The 18,839-nt window shown below is 42.0% G+C and overlaps 1 protein-coding gene and 1 long non-coding RNA gene across 2 annotated transcripts in view; both read right to left on the minus strand.

Moving 5' to 3' along the window:
- The window catches only part of stard9 (StAR-related lipid transfer (START) domain containing 9), a gene marked incomplete at its 5' end in the record, with an annotated part of 264,669 nt that extends 261,671 nt beyond the window's left edge, over positions 1-2,998 (minus strand). Inside the window, one exon of the mRNA XM_060828639.1 lies at positions 2,972-2,998. Within this exon, the coding sequence (XP_060684622.1) occupies positions 2,972-2,998 (27 nt within the window). The remainder of the gene's footprint in view (positions 1-2,971) is intronic.
- Positions 2,999-3,003: 5 nt separating this feature from the next.
- LOC132818057 (uncharacterized) overlaps positions 3,004-18,839 on the minus strand; it is a 34,117-nt gene continuing 18,281 nt past the window's right edge. The window contains exon 3 of the long non-coding RNA XR_009644951.1: positions 3,004-3,088. This is a non-coding gene — a long non-coding RNA (uncharacterized LOC132818057). The remainder of the gene's footprint in view (positions 3,089-18,839) is intronic.

The following is an 18,839-nucleotide window of genomic DNA, read 5'->3' on the forward strand; positions in this document are numbered from 1 at the left end:
AGAGAAACATGAGTGAGCAGCAACATACAGTCTGCAGCTGGAAATGTACTCAGGAAATTCGACATTCAGATTATCCATGCAACCATTAACTTTTTAAGCCGACATTATCTCAATAATGTCTTAATTGATGAGAACATTTGTCTTTTGTTTTGCTGAGATTATATATCGAAACATTGGACAGGAGCTTGTTAATACAGACAAGTTATGTCCCCAGAGTAGAAAGTGCACATATTGAGGCAGAATGTATTGAAGATGAGTCGATAGCTTCTAACTATTTACACTTACAGGTCATGCTGATTTTGTTTTTGACTTTGCCATGAAAATGTTGTGTAAACTTTCCTTCATTAAAAGAAATTCAGATTTAAGCACAGCAATCTTTTAAAAATTCTCTCATGGGATGTCTGTACTGTTGGCTGACAGTAACCAGCATTTATAGCCTGTCCTGAGTTGTCCATAAGAAGGTGATAGCCAACAGCCTTCTTGAACTCCTGCAGTCCAATGTGCTGTAGGCAGACCCACAATGCTGTTGGAAATTCCAGAATTTTGACCCAGCACCACTGAAGGAAATGTGACATATTTCCAAATCAGGATGGTGAGTGGCTTGGAGGTGAACATGCAGGTGGTGACATTCCATGTATCTGCTGTTTTTCTAAATGATCATGGGGGTTTGGAAGATGTTGTATAAAAGATCGTTAGCAGTACATCTTATAGGTAAGTACACATTGCTGCTACTAAGCATCGATGGAGGGAGATTGGATGTTTGTGGTTGTGGTGCCAATTAAGTGGGCTACTTTGTCCAAGGTGGGGCCAAGCTTCTTGCGTGTTGTTGGAGCTGCACCCATCCAGGCAAGTGCACAGTATTCCATAGTACTCCTGACTTGTGCCTTGCAGATGGTGGTCAGATTTTGAGGAGTCAGGAAGTGAGTTACTCGCCACAGTATTCCTAGCCTCTAGCCTATTCCTAAAGCCACTGTGATTACGGGCAAGTCCAGTTGAGTTTTTGGTCAATGGTTAGGGGGGAATACAGTGATGGTAGCACCATTGAATGTCAAGGGAAGGTGGCTAGATAGTCCCTTATTGGAGATAATCATTGCCTGGCATTTGTGTGGTGTAAATGCCAGCCCAAGCCTAGAAATTGCCCAGGCATTGCTGTATTTGAATATGGACTGCTTCAGTATCTGAGGAATCACTCATGGTGCCAAAAATTGTACGATCATCAGCAAACTTCCCGCTCCTGACCTTCTGATGGAGATTATGTCACTCATGAAGCAGCTGAAGATGTTTGGACTTAGTACACACTACGCTGAGGATCTCCGACAGAAATAACCTACAGCTTTACCTTATGTGAAGGTTTATACTTCTATTTCCAAGATTTTTACCACTGCTTTCTCTAAGAATGAGGATGTTCCTTGATAGTAAGGAACTAAGTTCTGCAGTGGGATTGACATAAATTGGATCTAATATATGGAACAAGGCTGAGTTTTGTAAATTGCTTTTCAGTATAAGCAAAGTTGTCAATTTTATTATCTCACTAATGTTTAATTGAGTGACAAACAGACATAAACCTCTTTTTATTTGCAGAATCACAGTAGTGTACAATACAAAAAGTGGCCATTCAGCCTGCCATGCCCTTGCTAGCTCTTGCAAACAGTAACTCAAGTGGACCCCAGCTCTCACTCTTTTCCAAAGTCCTGAAAATCTTTTTCCTTTTCCTGTTTTAATCCAATCCCCTCATGTAAGTTAGGATCAGTCTGAGGGAAGACATTCCAATTATAATTTAAACCCAAAGTCTCATCAGCTGTGTTTCCTGTTTGTTAAGTACCTTAAAGTAAAACTGTTTGGTTAGCAATCCTCCTGTCAGTAGAAACCGTTTCTCCTGATTTACCCTGCATTTCCTGTTGTTTAACACAGCTAGCTACCTGGAGGTGAAACATCTATTCTACACACTTAAAGTAAATTAATCTTCCTCCAAACAACAACAAAATCTTTTTGTACAACAAAATATAATGACTGACTTCCTTTAACCTATCTCATGCAGTAATATGTCAATAACATCAAAGATGGAGAAAAAAATTGCAAATGAAAAATCAAAACCTCATTTATAGGAGCAATATATTTCCTGCTGAGACAACAATTTAATACCTGGGCTCAGGTGGCCAACATCTTTGCTCATGGTTGATATTATAATCTGTTCTGCCTGCCCTACAAATGGATTGGATTACAACCCTGAATCAAGGCAGGCTATTACATGTACATACAACACTGACGCACGCGCACACAACAGCAATTAACAAGAGTGAAACTGATCCGCAGTGCCAACATGGAAAAGATTCTCAGCGAGTTGAAACTCCGTTTTACACGCCAAATAGCACATAACATGATCAACATTGCATTTCAAAAATAAACAGATGAAAATGAGCCACCATAAAATGCAAGAAAGCTACAAAATATATTGAGTTTAAAACAGGTTTGCTTTATTGTCCTTTTTAGACATATTGATAAATGTCTCAAAAAAACCTCTTTCAGATACATTTATAAGATAGAGTGGATAATTCAAATGGGAATACACTGAAGCACAATGCATTACACTTGCATGTCAGCTTGGCTTCATTGGTAGAGCTCCCACATCTGAATATTAAACAGATTGGTCATTCCAAAGATTTCATTATATAGCATTCTGAGTTGCTCTACATCTTCTATAGTATAGTAGATCAGACATTGAATTTATACAACATGCTTCTATATTAGCAGATGTGAATCTCAATAGCTGAGTGCAATATATTAGTGCGAGAGCACCATTAATCAAAGAAGTGTTAAATCCCACAGCTATGTTTAGTGGCCATTTTTCCAACAGTCACTTAGCCAAACACAATGGCAATCTTAAAACAATGGATGACAACATTAAGTATATGCTTGAAAAAAATGCTGCAATGCATAAAAAAGGAATCTGATAATATTGCTCAATGCTTACCAGTTCCTGAGGTGCAAAGTTTGCAGAGTCAGGATCTATCGACCAGTAACAGTAATCAAAGGTGAACTCTATCTTCCGTTCCCTTGCATTCCCAGGGCTATCAAGTCGGGAATCCAGCTAGAATGGGATTCAGAAAACAGACAAATGTAAACACGATTCCCCATCTTCTAAATGTGCAATTTAAATTCTATGGATTTGTCTTTTGAGGGGTTTGGCCAATTATATTTGTGATGTTACCCATTAGAGAACATAGAACAGTACAGCATAGGAACAGACCCTTCAGCCCACGATGTTGTGCCGAACATGACACCAAATTAAACTAATCCGTTCTGCCTGCCCTTAGTACAACAGTACCCTTCCACCGACACTCATTCGTTTGCCCGAACTGGTCCTCACCCTTAACAATTTCTCCTTTGAATCCTCCCACTAAAAATACTACATCTTCTTGGTATATATCCCTCCATTCCTTGCATACCTAAAAGTCCCTTAAATGCCAAACGTATCTGCCTCCACCACCACCCCTGGCAGCGTGGTTCCGACTCCTACTATTCTCAGTATAACAAACCTCACCCCTCACACCTCCTTTGAACTTCTCCCCTCACCTTAAATGCATGCCTCCTCGTATTAGACATTTCAACTGCGAAAAAGATTCTGATTGCCAATCCTATCTATCCATTTCATAATTTTATAGACTTGTGTTAAGTCTCCCCTCAGCATCCATCACTCCAGCGAAAACAACCTGATTTTTTCCAGCCACTCCTTATAGCTTATACCCTCTAATCCAAGTAAACCTCTTCTGCACCCTCTCCAAAGCCTCCACATCCTTCCTGTAACGTGACAACCAGAATTGAACGTAATGCTCGACGTGTGGCCTAACCAAAGCTATAAAGGTGCAACATGACATTCTGAATTGTGTACTCAGTTCCCTGATCAATAAAGGCAAGCATCCCATATGCCTTCTTTATAATCCTATCTACTTGTGAGACTACTTTCAGGAAGCTATGGACTTGAACTGCAAGATCCTTCTGTAAATCAATGCTGTTCAGGGCCCTGCCATTAAATATATATTTTTCCTTAACATTTGATCTCCCGAAGTGCAGCACCTCACATTTACCTGGATTCAACTGCATCTGTCATTCTGCCGCCCAAATCTGCAACTGATCGGTATCCTGCTGTATCCTTTGACAGCAATTTACACTATCCACAACTCCACCTACCTTTGTATCATCCGTAAACTTACTAAGCACCCCCCCCCCCCATATATATTTTAATTCAAGTCATTTAAGTCATATATCACAAAACAGCAGAGGTCAGAGTACAGATTCCTGAGGAACACGTCTCGTCACGGACCTCCAGCCTTGAAAAACACCCTTTCACCACAACCCTCTATCTTCTATGAGCAAGTCAATTCTGAATCCACGTAGCCAAGGCACCGTGAATCTCATGTATCTGAACTTCTGAATGATCCTACCATAATGGACCTTGTCGAAAGTTATAGCTATCATAGAGTGTTACATCCCTCCTATAGGAAAGATGTTGTCAAAGTTGAAAGGGTTCAGAAAAAATTTACAAGGATGTTGCCAGAGTTAGAGGATTTGAGCTATCAGGAGGGGCTGAGTAGGCTGGGGCTGTTTTCCCTAGAATGTCAGAGGCTAAGGGATGACCTTACAGAGGTTTATAAAATCATGACAGGCATGGATAGAGTAAACAGACACGGTCTTTTCCCTGGGTTGGGTGAGTTCAGAACTAGAGGGCATAGATTTAGGGAAAAGATTTAAAAGAGATTTAAGGGTCAACTTTTTCAAAGGCTGGTGCATGTATGGAATGAGCTGCCAGAGGAAGTGGTAGAAAAGCAGAATGCTTCCATGCTGTACATTTCTATGACTCTACGTGACAATTAAACCAATATTCAAACTGCCATCAATGAACTTGATACTTGTGGAGCTCCACTCCAAAAAAAACTCCAACAAATATCAGGATAGCAACATCATAGGACTGCTAAGACAAGATAGTTGACACTTAGGGTGTCAGTAGGCAGAAACAGGTACTGCCGATGCCAGAGATTAGAGTCAAGATTAGAGTGATGCTGGAAAAGCACAGCAGGTCAGGCAGCATTCAAGAAGCAGGAAAATTGACATTTCGGGCAAAGGCCCTTCATCAGGGACGATACTTAGGGTGTTGTTATCAATTTAGTTATCTCAGGTTGTTCGTCCTTGGCCACTGGACATATTGTTAAAGGTGAGGAACAAATGTCAGAAACAGCTACCAGCTCCCAACTAGCCCAGGGACATGTCAAAAATAATTCAAGTAGGTACAGAAAGAAATACGTTTCGTACAATTGATTTTGAATTTCTGTCACTTCAAGTGACAATATTGTTTCAAGTTGAAACACTTCAGTATTAGCAACACAGAACCAGTGCTTTGGTTGTAATGATCTCCATGCGGGACTCCAATGTACAAGACAAAATGAATCACGGGTGACTCCTGTCAAGCTCAAGAAGCCATGTAAACATTTGTCAATTAGCATCATGCAACAGCAAATTGAGCGACACAGACAACTTTTGTTTTTGGTTAATTAGGCATGGGACACTATCACTAGTGTTTACATAGGTCTTTTAAAATGTAGCAGGCCACTTCATAGACGAAACACATGAGCAAGCTTTTTTCAGTGAAAACAATCCCAAATTATATGCAATCCTAAAACACCTGTTTTCACACAAGCTCTCTCTAAAATAAATTCCGCTCTATTACAATGCCAATAAGGAACGGCACATAGCATTTCATACATGGTACTGAAAATGCAACCCAACATTGAAGCTCACCTTTGACCCAAACTCTCCTCAATCGCAGTTTGCCAGTCAATGTGCAATAACAATTTAGAGGATACACTGAAAATCATACATTTCTATTCCCAATTAGCTTTGGAGCATGGAATAGGTTATATTTGTACAGGATTGGTGCACTAAATCTATTACAAGCAGCAAGTGGATTGCTATGCATGCAGTAGCAGTTTAGAACACAAAAGATTAATGAGAGATTGATGCACTATGGAATGTTGAGCAAGGATTAATTCATACTAGTGTGTGAAATGGTTTAAGCTGCAAGTTATTGGCCTGATCAGGTTACAACACTTTAACAGATTGATATTCATATATTCAATTAGGCAGCAAAAGATTTGCAGAGATTTACAACAGTCTGATTGTAAATTATGACTTTAGAACAAACACCAATTTCTATTTTTCCCTTCTGGCACTTACCCAATCCAAATGCCACGCTGGGGAAGAACACAGCTCTTTATTTAAAAATCTAACACCATGGTTAAATAAAAACATCCAATTAACAAATTATTACAAACATTTCTCACCGGGGATGTACAATAACAAGACAAAAAACATTAATGTTTGTGCTTGAAAATTCTGCTTATTTTTGTAAATTTGTCAAAATGTTAAATTCCCAATAAAAATACCTATAAAAAAAAACAAGACAAAAAACAAGAAAAATAGGAAGGAGTATGTGAGGGATAGAAGAGAGGGGTGGGGATTATGCATCACAGCCCTTAAAAGCCCAGCTTATTTTTTAAAAATGCCACCAATTAAAACAAAATACCCAGTCACTAAAACCAAGGTTTTTTTTAAAAAAATCAATCTGTTCATAGACAGGATGCAGCTGGAATTTGAACCCGGGACTTTCAGACCCAGGGACAGGGAAACTTTTTATTCATTGACAGGATGAGGGCATCACTGGCTAAGCCAGCAGTTATTGCCTATCCCTAATTGCCCAGAGGCCAGTTGAGAGTCAACCACATTGCTGCTGGTCTGGAGTCACATGTAATCCAGACCAGGTAAGGATGGCAGCTACCTTCCCTAAAAGGGCATGAGTGAACCTGATGGGGTTTTACAACAACAATTGACAATGGATTCATGGTCATCATTAGATACTTGAATTCCAAATTTTCTTTTATTATTGAATTCAAATTCCACCATCTGCCATGGCGGGATTCGAACCCAAGTTCCTAGAAGATTATTTGGGCCTTTTCATTAACAGTCCAGCGATAATACCACTAGATGATTGCCTCCCCTTATGGCACTACCACTGTGACAAGAGTGACAAGACCCAGGTGCTTTCTCTTATTGTCTAAATCAACCTTTGCAGAGGCGTTATCTCACATGTCTGAACCAGGTGGGACTTCAACCCAGGCCTCCTGGGTCCAGATGCTGCAGACATAGGCCCTTTGCAGGATGTGAAAGGGAAATTAACATTGGATAATGCTGAAACAGCTGAGGCCTAAAATAACTATTTTGTCTGTCTTCACAGTGGAAGATGTGTTTAACATGCCAAAGAATGAGGTTAAGAAAGGATTGGAGGTGAGGACCTCAATTCAGTTGTTATCATGAAAGGGATAGTGTTGCGCAAACTTGAGTTCGAAAGGTATACAAGTTCCGTGGTTCTGATGGAATGCAACCCAGGGTGCTGATCAAAATGGCACATGTTATAATAGATGTATTAGTGGTAATTTACTAAAATTCATTGGACTCCGGGCAGATCCTGGTGGACTGGAAGTCAGCGAATGTCACGCCGCTGTTTAAAAACGGGTGTAGGCAAAAGGGAGGCAACTATGGGCCAGTTAGCTTAACATATGTGGTCAGGGAAAATGCTGGAGGCTATCATTAACAAAAATAGTGAAACATCTGGATGGAGGGAGTTCCATCAGGCAGGCGCAGTATCAATTCAAGAAAGGAAAGTTAGGTTGTGTTTGACAAACTTACTGGAGTTGAGGATGTGACAAGCATGGTAGATGGAGGGAAACAGGTGGATGTTGTATACTTGGATTTCCAGAAGGCGTTTGATAAGGTGCTGCATAAAAGACTCATCCAGAAGATAAGAATGCATGGGGACGGATAGAGGACTGGTAGAAAGCTGAGAGATGGGATAAATGGGCTCTTCTCTGGTCGGAAATCAGTGGTGAGTGCGGTGCCGCAGGGGTCACTGTTGGGCCCACAACACTGATTTGAAAGAGAAGACCAAGTGTAACATATCCAAGTTTACTGACGACACTAAAGTGAGTGGAAAGGCAAACTGTGCAGAGGATGTAGAGGGTCTGCAGAGTGCTTTAGACAGGTTAAGTGAGTTAGCAAGGGTCCGGCAGATGAAGTACAATGTTGGTAAATGTGAGGTTATCCAATTTTGAAGTAAAAATAGTAGGTCAGAGTATTACTTTTTTTAGATTTTTTTTTTAGATTACTTACAGTGTGGAAACAGGCCCTTCGGCCCAACAAGTCCACACCGACCCGCCGAAGCGCAACCCACCCACACCCCTATTACCTAACACTACGGACAATTTAACATGGCCAATTCACCTGACCTGCATCTTTGGACTGTGGGAGGAAACCGGAGCACCCGGAGGAAACCCACGCAGACACCGGGAGAATGTGCAAACTCCACACAGTCAGTTGCCTGAGTCGGGAATTGAACCCAGGTCTCTGGCGCTGTGAGGCAGCAGTGCTAACCACTGTGCTACCGTGCCGCCCAAATGGTGGAAGATTGCAACATGCCAGATGTTGTGCAGAGAGACTTAGGACTGCTCGCATATGAATCTCTGAAAGTTGATTACAGATGCAACAGATAATTAGGAAAGCAAATGGAATATTGGCTTTCATTACTAGAGGGATTATATTTAAGAACAGGGAGGTTCTGCTACATTTGTATAAAGGTGTTGGTGAGGCCACACCTGCAGTATTATGCACATTTCTGGTCTCCTTACTTGAGGAAGGATATACTGGTTTTGGAGACTGTGCACAGGGTGTTCACCAGGTTGGTTCCGGAGACGAGGGGTTATCCTATGAGGAGAGGTTGAGCTGCCTGGGACTGTACTCGCTAGAATTTAGAAGAATGAAAGGGGATTTTACAGAGATATATAAAATTATGCAAGGAACAGAAAAGATAAAGGCAGGCAAGTTGTTTCCGCTGATGGGCGAGACCAGGACTAGGGGACATAGCCTCAAGATTAGAGGGAGTAGCTTTCGGGCAAAAATGAGGAGCAACTGCTTTTCCCAGAGAGTAGTGAATCTATGGAACTCTCTGCACAAACAAACAGTATATTCAAGAGATAGTTGGATGGGTTTTTGCACAGGAGGGGAATTAACGGCGATGGGGATAATGCAGGTAGGAGGAGTGAGACGATGGATAGATCAGCCATGATCTTAATGAATGGCAGAGCAGGCTTGACCAGCCAAATGTCCTACTCCTGCTTCTATTACTATGACGCTATGACACTGACACTACCACTGCACTGCCAGAACCCTGAAGAAGCCAGCTCTTTTTCTTCTTTTCTTAAAAATATGCAGAACCGCTCTTACAACTGAATATTTTTTCTTCCCATCACCAAATCACCCATGGTGCTTTTTTCATCTACTAAAGACCACCAGTAAATCACCCATGTTTGTAAAGTAATCATTTCCATGCAAAATCTATTAAGAGTAACAGAAGACGAGGGAATGGTTAGAAGAGGGAAAGAAAGAAACAAGACTCAAGCCAGCAATCTTCAGATCATGTCACAATGAACCACAATGAATTCAGACAGCTTATCCATTAGACTGCACAATTACCAAGAACCCAGCTCATTAGTACAAAGTCCAATCAGCATCACCTTCTCTAATCCAGCTTTAAAAGGTCCTGTATATCTTACGCTGACAATAGGTGTATTAATTTAATTCAAATACTCATCATCTTGGCAGGGATTAAATCCCAATTCTGGAGTAAAGTACAGCATTTAAGCCATTTGTGTAATGGTGGCTCAGTGGTTAGGACTGCTGCTCCACAACGCCAGGGACCCAGGTTCAATTCCAGCCTTGGGCAACTGTCAGTGTAGAGTTTGCACATTTTCCCTGTGTCTGCGTGGGTTTCCTCACACAGTCCAAAGATATGCAGGTTGAGTGAATTGGCTGTGCTAAATTGCCCATCGTGTTCAAGGATGTGGAGGATATGTGCATTAGTCAATGGTTAAATGTAGGTGAATGGGTCTGGATGGGTTACTATCTGGAGGTCGGTGTGGACTTGTTGGGCCAAGGGGCCTGTTTCCACACTGTAGGGATTCTATAATTTAAAAATATCAATTTCAAATAAAATTGGTTGGGTAGCAAATAGTGTGGAGGACAGCCTTAGATTACAAGAGGATAATGGATAGGCTGGTCAGATGGAATTCAATCTGGATATGGAGGAACCTCTATTATCCGAACGAGGTGGGTGAGCATTATTTCGTTCGGATAATCGATTATTCGGTTAACCGATTAAATGCCTTTCCTCTGGGGCTCGGAGTTTCAGTCTGCTCCCTGTTGAGGTTACGAGGCAGCAGGACACAGTGTGCGAACCCCCCACCCCCTCCATCACCGCCCCCAACCCAATTCCATCCAACATCGCCCAACCCCTCTCTGGCGCAGCCGGACTAGACACCAACAAGACTGCTGCCGCCGCTGCCTTTTGCAGGGGTGAGTCTCTGAATAGCAAATGCACAGTCTGTCTCACACACACTCTCATTGCAACTTTTTGACAGGCTCTACCTTTGTCCTGTACAAGGCAATGTTAGAGAGATTATCTGGGGAAGGGAGGTTTAGGGTACACCCCTGTGTAGAACTCCAGGGAAAGTGTGGGGAGAGAGAGAGGGAGGGAAGTCATTTGGAGACGGTTCCTGTTTAATCACTGTAAACAAAAGACACGATCAATGTTGGAAACATATCTTTGATGTAATGTTTCTATCGGGACCTTGAGATCTCCTTCAGATAATCCGATATTCGGATAATTGATATTCAGATAATCGAGGTTCCTCTATAAATGAGAGGTGATGCACTTGGGCAGGACAAACAAGGAAATGGAATACATGTTGAACAGGAACACTCTGGCAAGCACAGAGGATCACAGGGATCTTGGTGTGCATGTTCATTAATCTCTTAAGTGGATAAAGTGGTTAAGAAGGCATGTGAGATACTTGCCTTTATTAGTCAAGGCAGAGAGTTACAAGTCGATAAGTGTGGCGCTGGAAAAGCACAGCAGGTCAGGCAGCATCCAAGAAGCAAGAGAATTGACATTTGGGCATAAGCCCTTCATCAGGAACATGGAGGGAGAACAGAGATAAATAGAAGGGTGGGGGGGGGGGGGGGGGGGGGGGGGGGTTGGTGAAGGTGCTAGGTAGATGCAGGTGGTGGGTGACGGTGATAGGTCATACAGGAGGTGGAGCAGACTGGGGGTGGGGGGGGGGGGGGGGGGGGGGGGAAGGAAAATGGACAGGTAGGACAGTTCAAGTGGGAGGACCCGAGTTGGAGGGCTGGATCTGGGACGAGGTGGAAGGAGGGGAAATGAGGAAACTGGTGAAATCGATTTTGCTGCCGTGTGGTTGGAGGATAGCATAGAGTTTAAAAGCAGGGAAGTTATGCTAAAGTGTTGATGAGGCCACAGCTACAGCATACTGTGCAGATTTGGAACCCGCGTTTTAGGAGGGACTTGATAGCACTGGAGACGGTGCAGAGGAGATTAACCAGGATCTTGTCTGGGCTGGAGCATTTCAGTTAGAAAGAGAGAGACTGGACAAAATGGATTTGTTTTCCTTAGAGCAGAGGAGATTGAGGAGGGGGGACATGATTGAGATGTATAAAATTATTAGGAGCATGGATAAGCTAAACAGGAAGAAACTTTTCCCCGTGACAGACAGATCAATGACCAACAGGCATAAATTTAAGGTAAGGGGAAGACAGAAGGCTTAGAGGAAATAAGGGAAAACAATTCTCACCTAAAGGGATCGGTGGGAATCTGAAACTCACCAACTGTCAGGGTGGTAAAGGCAGAAATCCTCATAACATGTAAGTAGTATACAGATGTGCACTTATGGTACCAAAACATACAAGGCTATGGACCAAGAACTGGAAATGGGAATAGATGAGTAAGGTGGTTATTGTTGACGGGTGTGCACACAATGGTGCTGTCAATCTCTTTGACTCTAAATTAAATATCCTTGAATGATTCTATGACCATACTATCAGCTTACAACAACAAAGCTGGCCAAGCGTCAGTTAGCAGGCAGGTGGTAGTTTAGTTTGGGATTATATTCGGCATGGACTGGTTGGACCGAAGGGTCTGTTTTCACACTGTATGACACTGACTGTGGCCTTTTGTGTTCCTTCAATCATGCCATAATTCCATACTTAATCAAAATATGCAGTTTAAAAAAGGTCTGAAGGTGAACGTTGTCATACTTAGCTACATCATGACATTTGTTTCCTTTCTAATTAATTAATGCTATTCAGTAGCTGGACTTGTATGTCTACATTTGTTTTCCCATGGTCAGTCACTTGGATCGATTGAAGAAGAATTTTACACCCCCAACATACAATTGCCAATGCTATCTAGAAGGGGGCAACTGTTCTGTAGAGTATGAGATTACTAAGCTCAACATGCAGCATTCTTTACAATACACACAGTTTGCAAAGGCACAAGAGAAGTCCAGTATCTTAAGAAGGGAAACTGTGATGATGTGGGACATGGGTTGGCTGTGATAGCTTGGGAATGTTACTGAAAGCAATGATAGTGGATAGGCAATGACAAACATTCAAAGAGTGAATAAATGAATCACAAAAATTGTTTATTCCTGTCTGGTGCAAGAGTAAAGAGAACAGTAGCCAAACAATGGCTTAACAGTGAAGTTAGAGATAGTATTGCAGGCATTTAAGTTAGCAAGAAAAACAATAGATCTGAGGATAGGTGCACTTTAGAAGTCAGCAAAGGAGGACCAAGGGATTAAGGGGAAGAGTAGAATATTCAAGTAAGCTTCTGGAGAACTTAAGAACTGACTATACAAGTTCTGTAGGCATGTAAAGGGAAATGATTGGTGAAAATTACATTCAGAAATGCAAGAGTTTATAATGGGGAACGAAGAAATGGTTGACTAACTAAATTCATACTTTGTTTCAGTCTTCACAAAACAGGACACAAATAACACCAGAAATGTTAGGGTTTAAAGAGGGGGAGGAATTGAAGTAATTATGTACGAGTTGAAAAATGATGTTGGGAGAAATTAGTGAGATTGAAGGCTGATAAATTCCCACAGTCTGATAATCGATATTCCAGAGTACTTAAAGGAAGGAGCCCTAGAAACTGTGCATGCATTGAAGGTCATTTTCCAAGATTTGCTTGATCCTGGAACAGTTCCTACAAACTGGAGGTAGCTAATGTAACTGCACTTTTTAAAAAGGGAGGTGGAGAGAAAACAGGGAATTACAGATTAGTGATATGATGGGAAGTTGGTGGAATCCATTATCAAGGATTTTATAGCAGAACACTTGGAAAACAGTGGTAAAATCAGACAAAGTCAGCACGGATTTGTAAAAGGGAAATCTACTGTAGTTCTTTGAGGATGTAAGTAGTAAAGGTGATCAGGGAGTCAATGGATTAGGGGAGTCAATGGCTATGGGGAGAATGGCGGCTTGGAAGTTAGCACCGCTGCCTCACAGTGCCATGGAACCCTCCGGCAACTGCATGTGTGAAGTTTGCACGTTCTCCCAGTGTCTGTGTGGGTTTCCGCCTCATGCTCCCACAGTTTAAAGATGTAAAGGTTAGGTGGATTGGCCATGCTGAATTATCCATAATGTTCAGGGTTATGTAAATTAGCCATGGGAAATGCAGGGTTACAGGAACAGATCTCGGTGGGATGCTCTTCAGAGAGTTAGTGTGGATGTGTTGGGCTGAAAGGCCTGTTTCCAAACTGTGGGGATTCTACGGATTCTATTAAATAGGGAGGATGGGTCGGTACAAATTGGGGCCAAATGGCCTCTTTCTGCACTGTAGGGAATTTATGATTCTATGTAGTTTATTTGGACTTTCAGAAGGCTTTCAACAAAGTCCCATCTCAGAAATTAATGTGCAAAATTAAAATACAAAGAATTGGAGATAGTGTATTGAGGTAGATTAAAAAAAAGCTAAAGAAACAAGATGCATAAGAATAAATGGGTCTTTTTCTGAATGGTAGGCAGTGACTAAAACGTCAATTCTCTTGCACCTCAGATGCTGCCTGACAGTGCCACACTTGATCAACCCTCACAGATTGTACGCCTTCCTATTGACATAATTTCTCAATTTACTAACAAGGCAACTGCATTCCCACTGCCTGTCCTTTTGACAGGATGCATATGCCTTTGATATTCGGTTCCCATTCCAGATCCCATTCCAAGGGCGGCACGGTGGCACAGTGGTTAGCACTGCTGCCTCACAGCGCCAGAGACCTGGGTTCAATTCCCGCCTCAGGCGACTGACTGTGTGGAGTTTGCATGTTCTCCCCGTGTCTGCGTGGGTTTCCTCCGGGTGCTCCGGTTTCCTCCCACAGTCCAAAGATGTGCGGGTCAGGTGAATTGGCCATGCTAAATTGCCCGTAGTGTTAGGTAAGGGGTAAATGTAGGGGTATAGGTGGGTTGCGCTTCGGCGGGTCGGTGTGGACTTGTTGGGCCGAAGGGCCTGTTTCCACACTAAGTCTAATCTAATCTAATCCCTTTGCAGCCACGTCTCTGACACCCACAACACCATAACTGGCAACTTCGATCTGTACTACAAGCTTATTTACTTGGTTTGGTATACTGTGTTCATTTAAGTACAATACTTTCAGTCCTACGTTGGCCACCCCCCCCTTCTTATAACTGTCTGTTTATCTGCTGTGTCAGAAGTTAGATTCCTCACCCTGTCTGTACTTTGTCATATTAGTTGTTTCGGAAGCTTTAATAACCTCTCCTGAGCCCTCTTCCCCTTTTCCATAATTTTCCATGCAACTGAACCCACACTTCCACTATTTATTTTAAAGCACTATCTACCATTCCAGTTATGCGATTTGGCAGGATTCTGGTCCCGACACGATTCAGATGGAGCCTGTTCCACTGGAACGCCTCCCTCCTTCCATTGTACAGGTACAATGTCCCACAATTTTGAAATGGTTTCACAGAATCACAATATTCTTACAGTGTGGAAACAGGCCACTTGGCCCAATAAGACCACACCGACACTCCGAAGAGTAACCCACCTAGACCCATTCCCCTAACCTATTTCTCTACACTTACCTCTGACTAATGCACCAACCTACAATCCCTGAACATTATGGGCAATTTAGTATGGTCAATTCACCTAACGTGCACAACTTTGCATTGTGGGAGGAAACCAGAGCACCTGGAGGAAACCCACGCAGTGCAAACTCCACACAGTGGCTGAAATTGTACCCATGTGAGACAGCAGTGCTAACCACAGAGCCACTGTGCCAGCCCTTTTGAGGCACATGTTTTCCTTTTTAATCTTGGTGACCCTGAGCCAACTTGCTCAGGTAATAATCCACAGATTAGTACATTTCTGGTTCTGCTTTTCTAATTTAGCTCCTAGCTGCTCATACACCCTCACCTGAACCTATCTTGACTTATATTGTTGGTACCTATGTGGACCACAATTGCATAGAACATAACAGCGCAGTACAGGCCCTTGATGTTGTGCCAACCCCTAGAAGCAGTCTGAAGCCCATCTAACCTACATTATTCCATTTTCATCCATAAGCCTATGACCTCTAGTTCTGGACTCCCCCAACCCAGGGAAAAGACCTTGTTTATTTACCCAATCCATGCCCTTCATGACTTCATAAAACTCTAAGGTCACCCCTCAGTCTCCAATGCTCCAGGGAAAACACCCCCAGTGTATTCAACCTCTCCCTATAGTTCAAACCCTCCAACGTTGGCAACCTCCTTGTAAATCTTTTCTGAACCCTTTCAAGTTTCACAACATCATTCCTATAGCAGGGAGACCAGAATTGCACAAAATATTTCAAAAGTGGCCTAACCAATGTCCTGTACAGCCACGACATGATCTTCTAACTCCTATACTCGATGCTCTGAGGAATGGTGCTCGTCAATGAAGGAAAGCATATCAAACACCTTCTTCACTATGCTATCTACCTGAGACTGCACTTTCAAGGAACTATGAACCTGAGCTCCAAGATCGCTTTGTCCAGCAGCCCTCACCATTAAGTGTATAAGCCCTGCCCTGATTTGCTTTTCCAAAATGCAGCACCTCGCATTTATCCAAATTAAACTCCATCTGCCACTCCTCTGCCCAGTGGCGCATCTGATCAAGATCCCTTTGTTATGTGAGGTATCCTTCTATGTCCACCACATCTCCAATTCTGGAGTCATCTGCAAACTATTTATTACGTTCACATCCAAATCATTTATGTAATCCCTCAATTTCTACATTCATCCATAGCTCCTAGATTCTCACAATTTAGAATGTTCATTAATCCACACTAAGCTTCCTGCACTAAGCTCCATCTGGTAGAGATGTACCTGCTCTCAATCCAATATCCCTTTGTAATTTATTGTTGAAGTTACCGGATTTACTAAAGCATCTAGCTTGATTTTGTCAGCAAACTTTATGTATAGTTCTCTACTTTATCAAATCATTTTATCAAGAACTACTAGACCAGCCAATCTGAGTATACATCCACTGCTCCTACTCCATGTCCTACCTCTGAATTAATTTCGTATCCAAGCGAATCGGTTGGTTTCAAAGCTTTCCCTTCCATTTGCAAACAAACAATTTCTTACACTGAATAATAGTTTAATTATTTTGAAAAGATAGTGAGATACTTTCTGAAATAGAAGAATTGATCATTTAATCAAAGAGAGCAGCATTAAACCAAATGTCATATGGAGGAAAAGTTCTGGTACAAACCACAGAATGTCACAATTGTTGTGGTTGCAGAAGACATCCATTTGGAGTCAGAGATGTACAGCACGGAAACAGACCCTTCAGTCCAACCTGTCCATGCCAGCACCCAGCCCATATCGCTCCAAACTCTTCCTATTCACACACCCATCCAAATGTCTTTTAAATGTTGCAATTGTACCAGCCTCTACCATTTCCTCTGGCAGCTCATTCTACACACATACCACCCTCTGTTTGTAAAAGTTGCCCCGTAGGTCTCTTTTATATCTTTCCCTTCTCACCCTAAACTAATGCCCTTTAGGTCTGGCCTCCCTGACCCCAGGGAAAAGGTCTTGTCTATTTATCCTATCCATGCCCCTCATGATTTTGTAAACCTCTATAAGGTCACTCCTCAGCTTCCGACACTCCAGGGAAAACAGCCCCAGCCTGTTCAGCCTCTCCCTATAGCTCAAATCCTCCAACCCTGGCAACATCCTTGTAAATCTTTTCTGAACCCTTTCAAGTTTCACAACATCTTTCCAATAGGAAGGAGACCAGAATTGCACGCAATATTCCAACAGTGACCTAACCAATATCCTGTACAGCTGCAACATGACCTCCCAACTCCTGTACTCAATACTCTGACCAATAAAGGAAAGCATACCAAATGCCTTCTTCACTATCCTATCTACAAGTGACTCCACTTTCAAGGAGCTATGAACCTGCACTCCAAGGTCTCTTTGTTCAGCAGCACTCCCTCAGACCTTCCCATTAAGTGTATAAGTCCTGCTAAGATTTGCTTTCCCAAAATGTAGCACCTCGCATTTATCTGAATTAAACACCATCTGCCACTTCTCAGCCCATTGGCCTATCTGGTCCAGATCCTGGCCCATCATTGCTCTAAATGAGTATTATCCCACCTTTTCAACTATAACCTGCACTTTTTTTTACTTAAATGATCATTTAATGCTCTCTCGAATGACTCAATTGGACTGGTTTCTACCACATTTCCAAGCAGTGTATTCCAAGCTGTTGTGTGAGGAAAAGTTATTACGTTGCAAATCACTAAATCTGTGCCTTCTCGCTCTTGATCATTTAGGGTTTCTCCCTATTCACTCTGCCTGGACATCATTCTTTTGAAACCTTCTAACAAATCTCCTCTTAACATTGCCCTCTCCACAGAAAACAGTCCCAACTTCCCCAATCTTTCCTCATAACTGAAGTTTCTCATTCCTGGAGCCACTCTTGTAACTTGGTCCCCAATCTCTCCCCAATGCATTCACACCCTCCCTAAAGTCCTCAGAAGTGTACACAATACTCCAGCTGGGGTGTAACTAGCTTCAAATACAAGTTCAGGATAATCTCCCTGCTCTTATACTCCAGACCCTTATCAATAAAGCTTACGATACTATAGATTTATTAACATCATTCTCCACATATCTTGCCCTTTTAATGATTATGGAAATATCCAGCCAGGTCATTCGACCCCTGCACATGTTTTGACGTTATATCTATACTTTATAAAGTCTGATCATGTTCTTTCTACCAAAGTATATAACCTCAACTTCTCCACATAGATCTTCATCTGTCCATTACACCAACTTATCATATTGTTCTGAAGTTCTACACTGTCCTCCTCACAGTTTATAGAGTGATTCTAGGTTTAGCATCATCCACAAACTTTGAAATTGTCCCCTGCACTTACGTGTGTGTGTGTGTCAGAAAAGTTAAGGACCTAATACTGATCTTGGGGAACTCCACAAACCTTCATCAAGCCTGAAAAATATCCTATTGCATTAATTAACCTGTTTCAGTTCTTTAATGTCCTTTGTTCAATTTTTAAGGTATTGACTAAGAAATGAAGAATTGCTCCATACCAGTTTTAATCTTTCAACACTTCTAATGCAATAATATTCTAAAACTTTATGTGCAGACACTTTAAAACTGTGGCAAGGCAAATATTTGGCCTAGATTTTTTTTTTAAAAAGGAGTCATAAAGGCATTGTGTAGTTTCCAAAACGCCAGGCCCCACAAGATCATTTCTAGTAAATCTCATTTTCGCCAATAAGGGAAAGAGGATTAAGCATGGCTTACATGCAAGAGAAACACAAACTCAGCAAGGCCATTTGATCTCAATGTTGAATTCAAACAGCACCAT

The sequence above is a fragment of the Hemiscyllium ocellatum genome, chromosome 8 (assembly GCF_020745735.1).
Source record: "Hemiscyllium ocellatum isolate sHemOce1 chromosome 8, sHemOce1.pat.X.cur, whole genome shotgun sequence".
In the NCBI taxonomy this organism is placed as follows: domain Eukaryota; kingdom Metazoa; phylum Chordata; class Chondrichthyes; order Orectolobiformes; family Hemiscylliidae; genus Hemiscyllium; species Hemiscyllium ocellatum.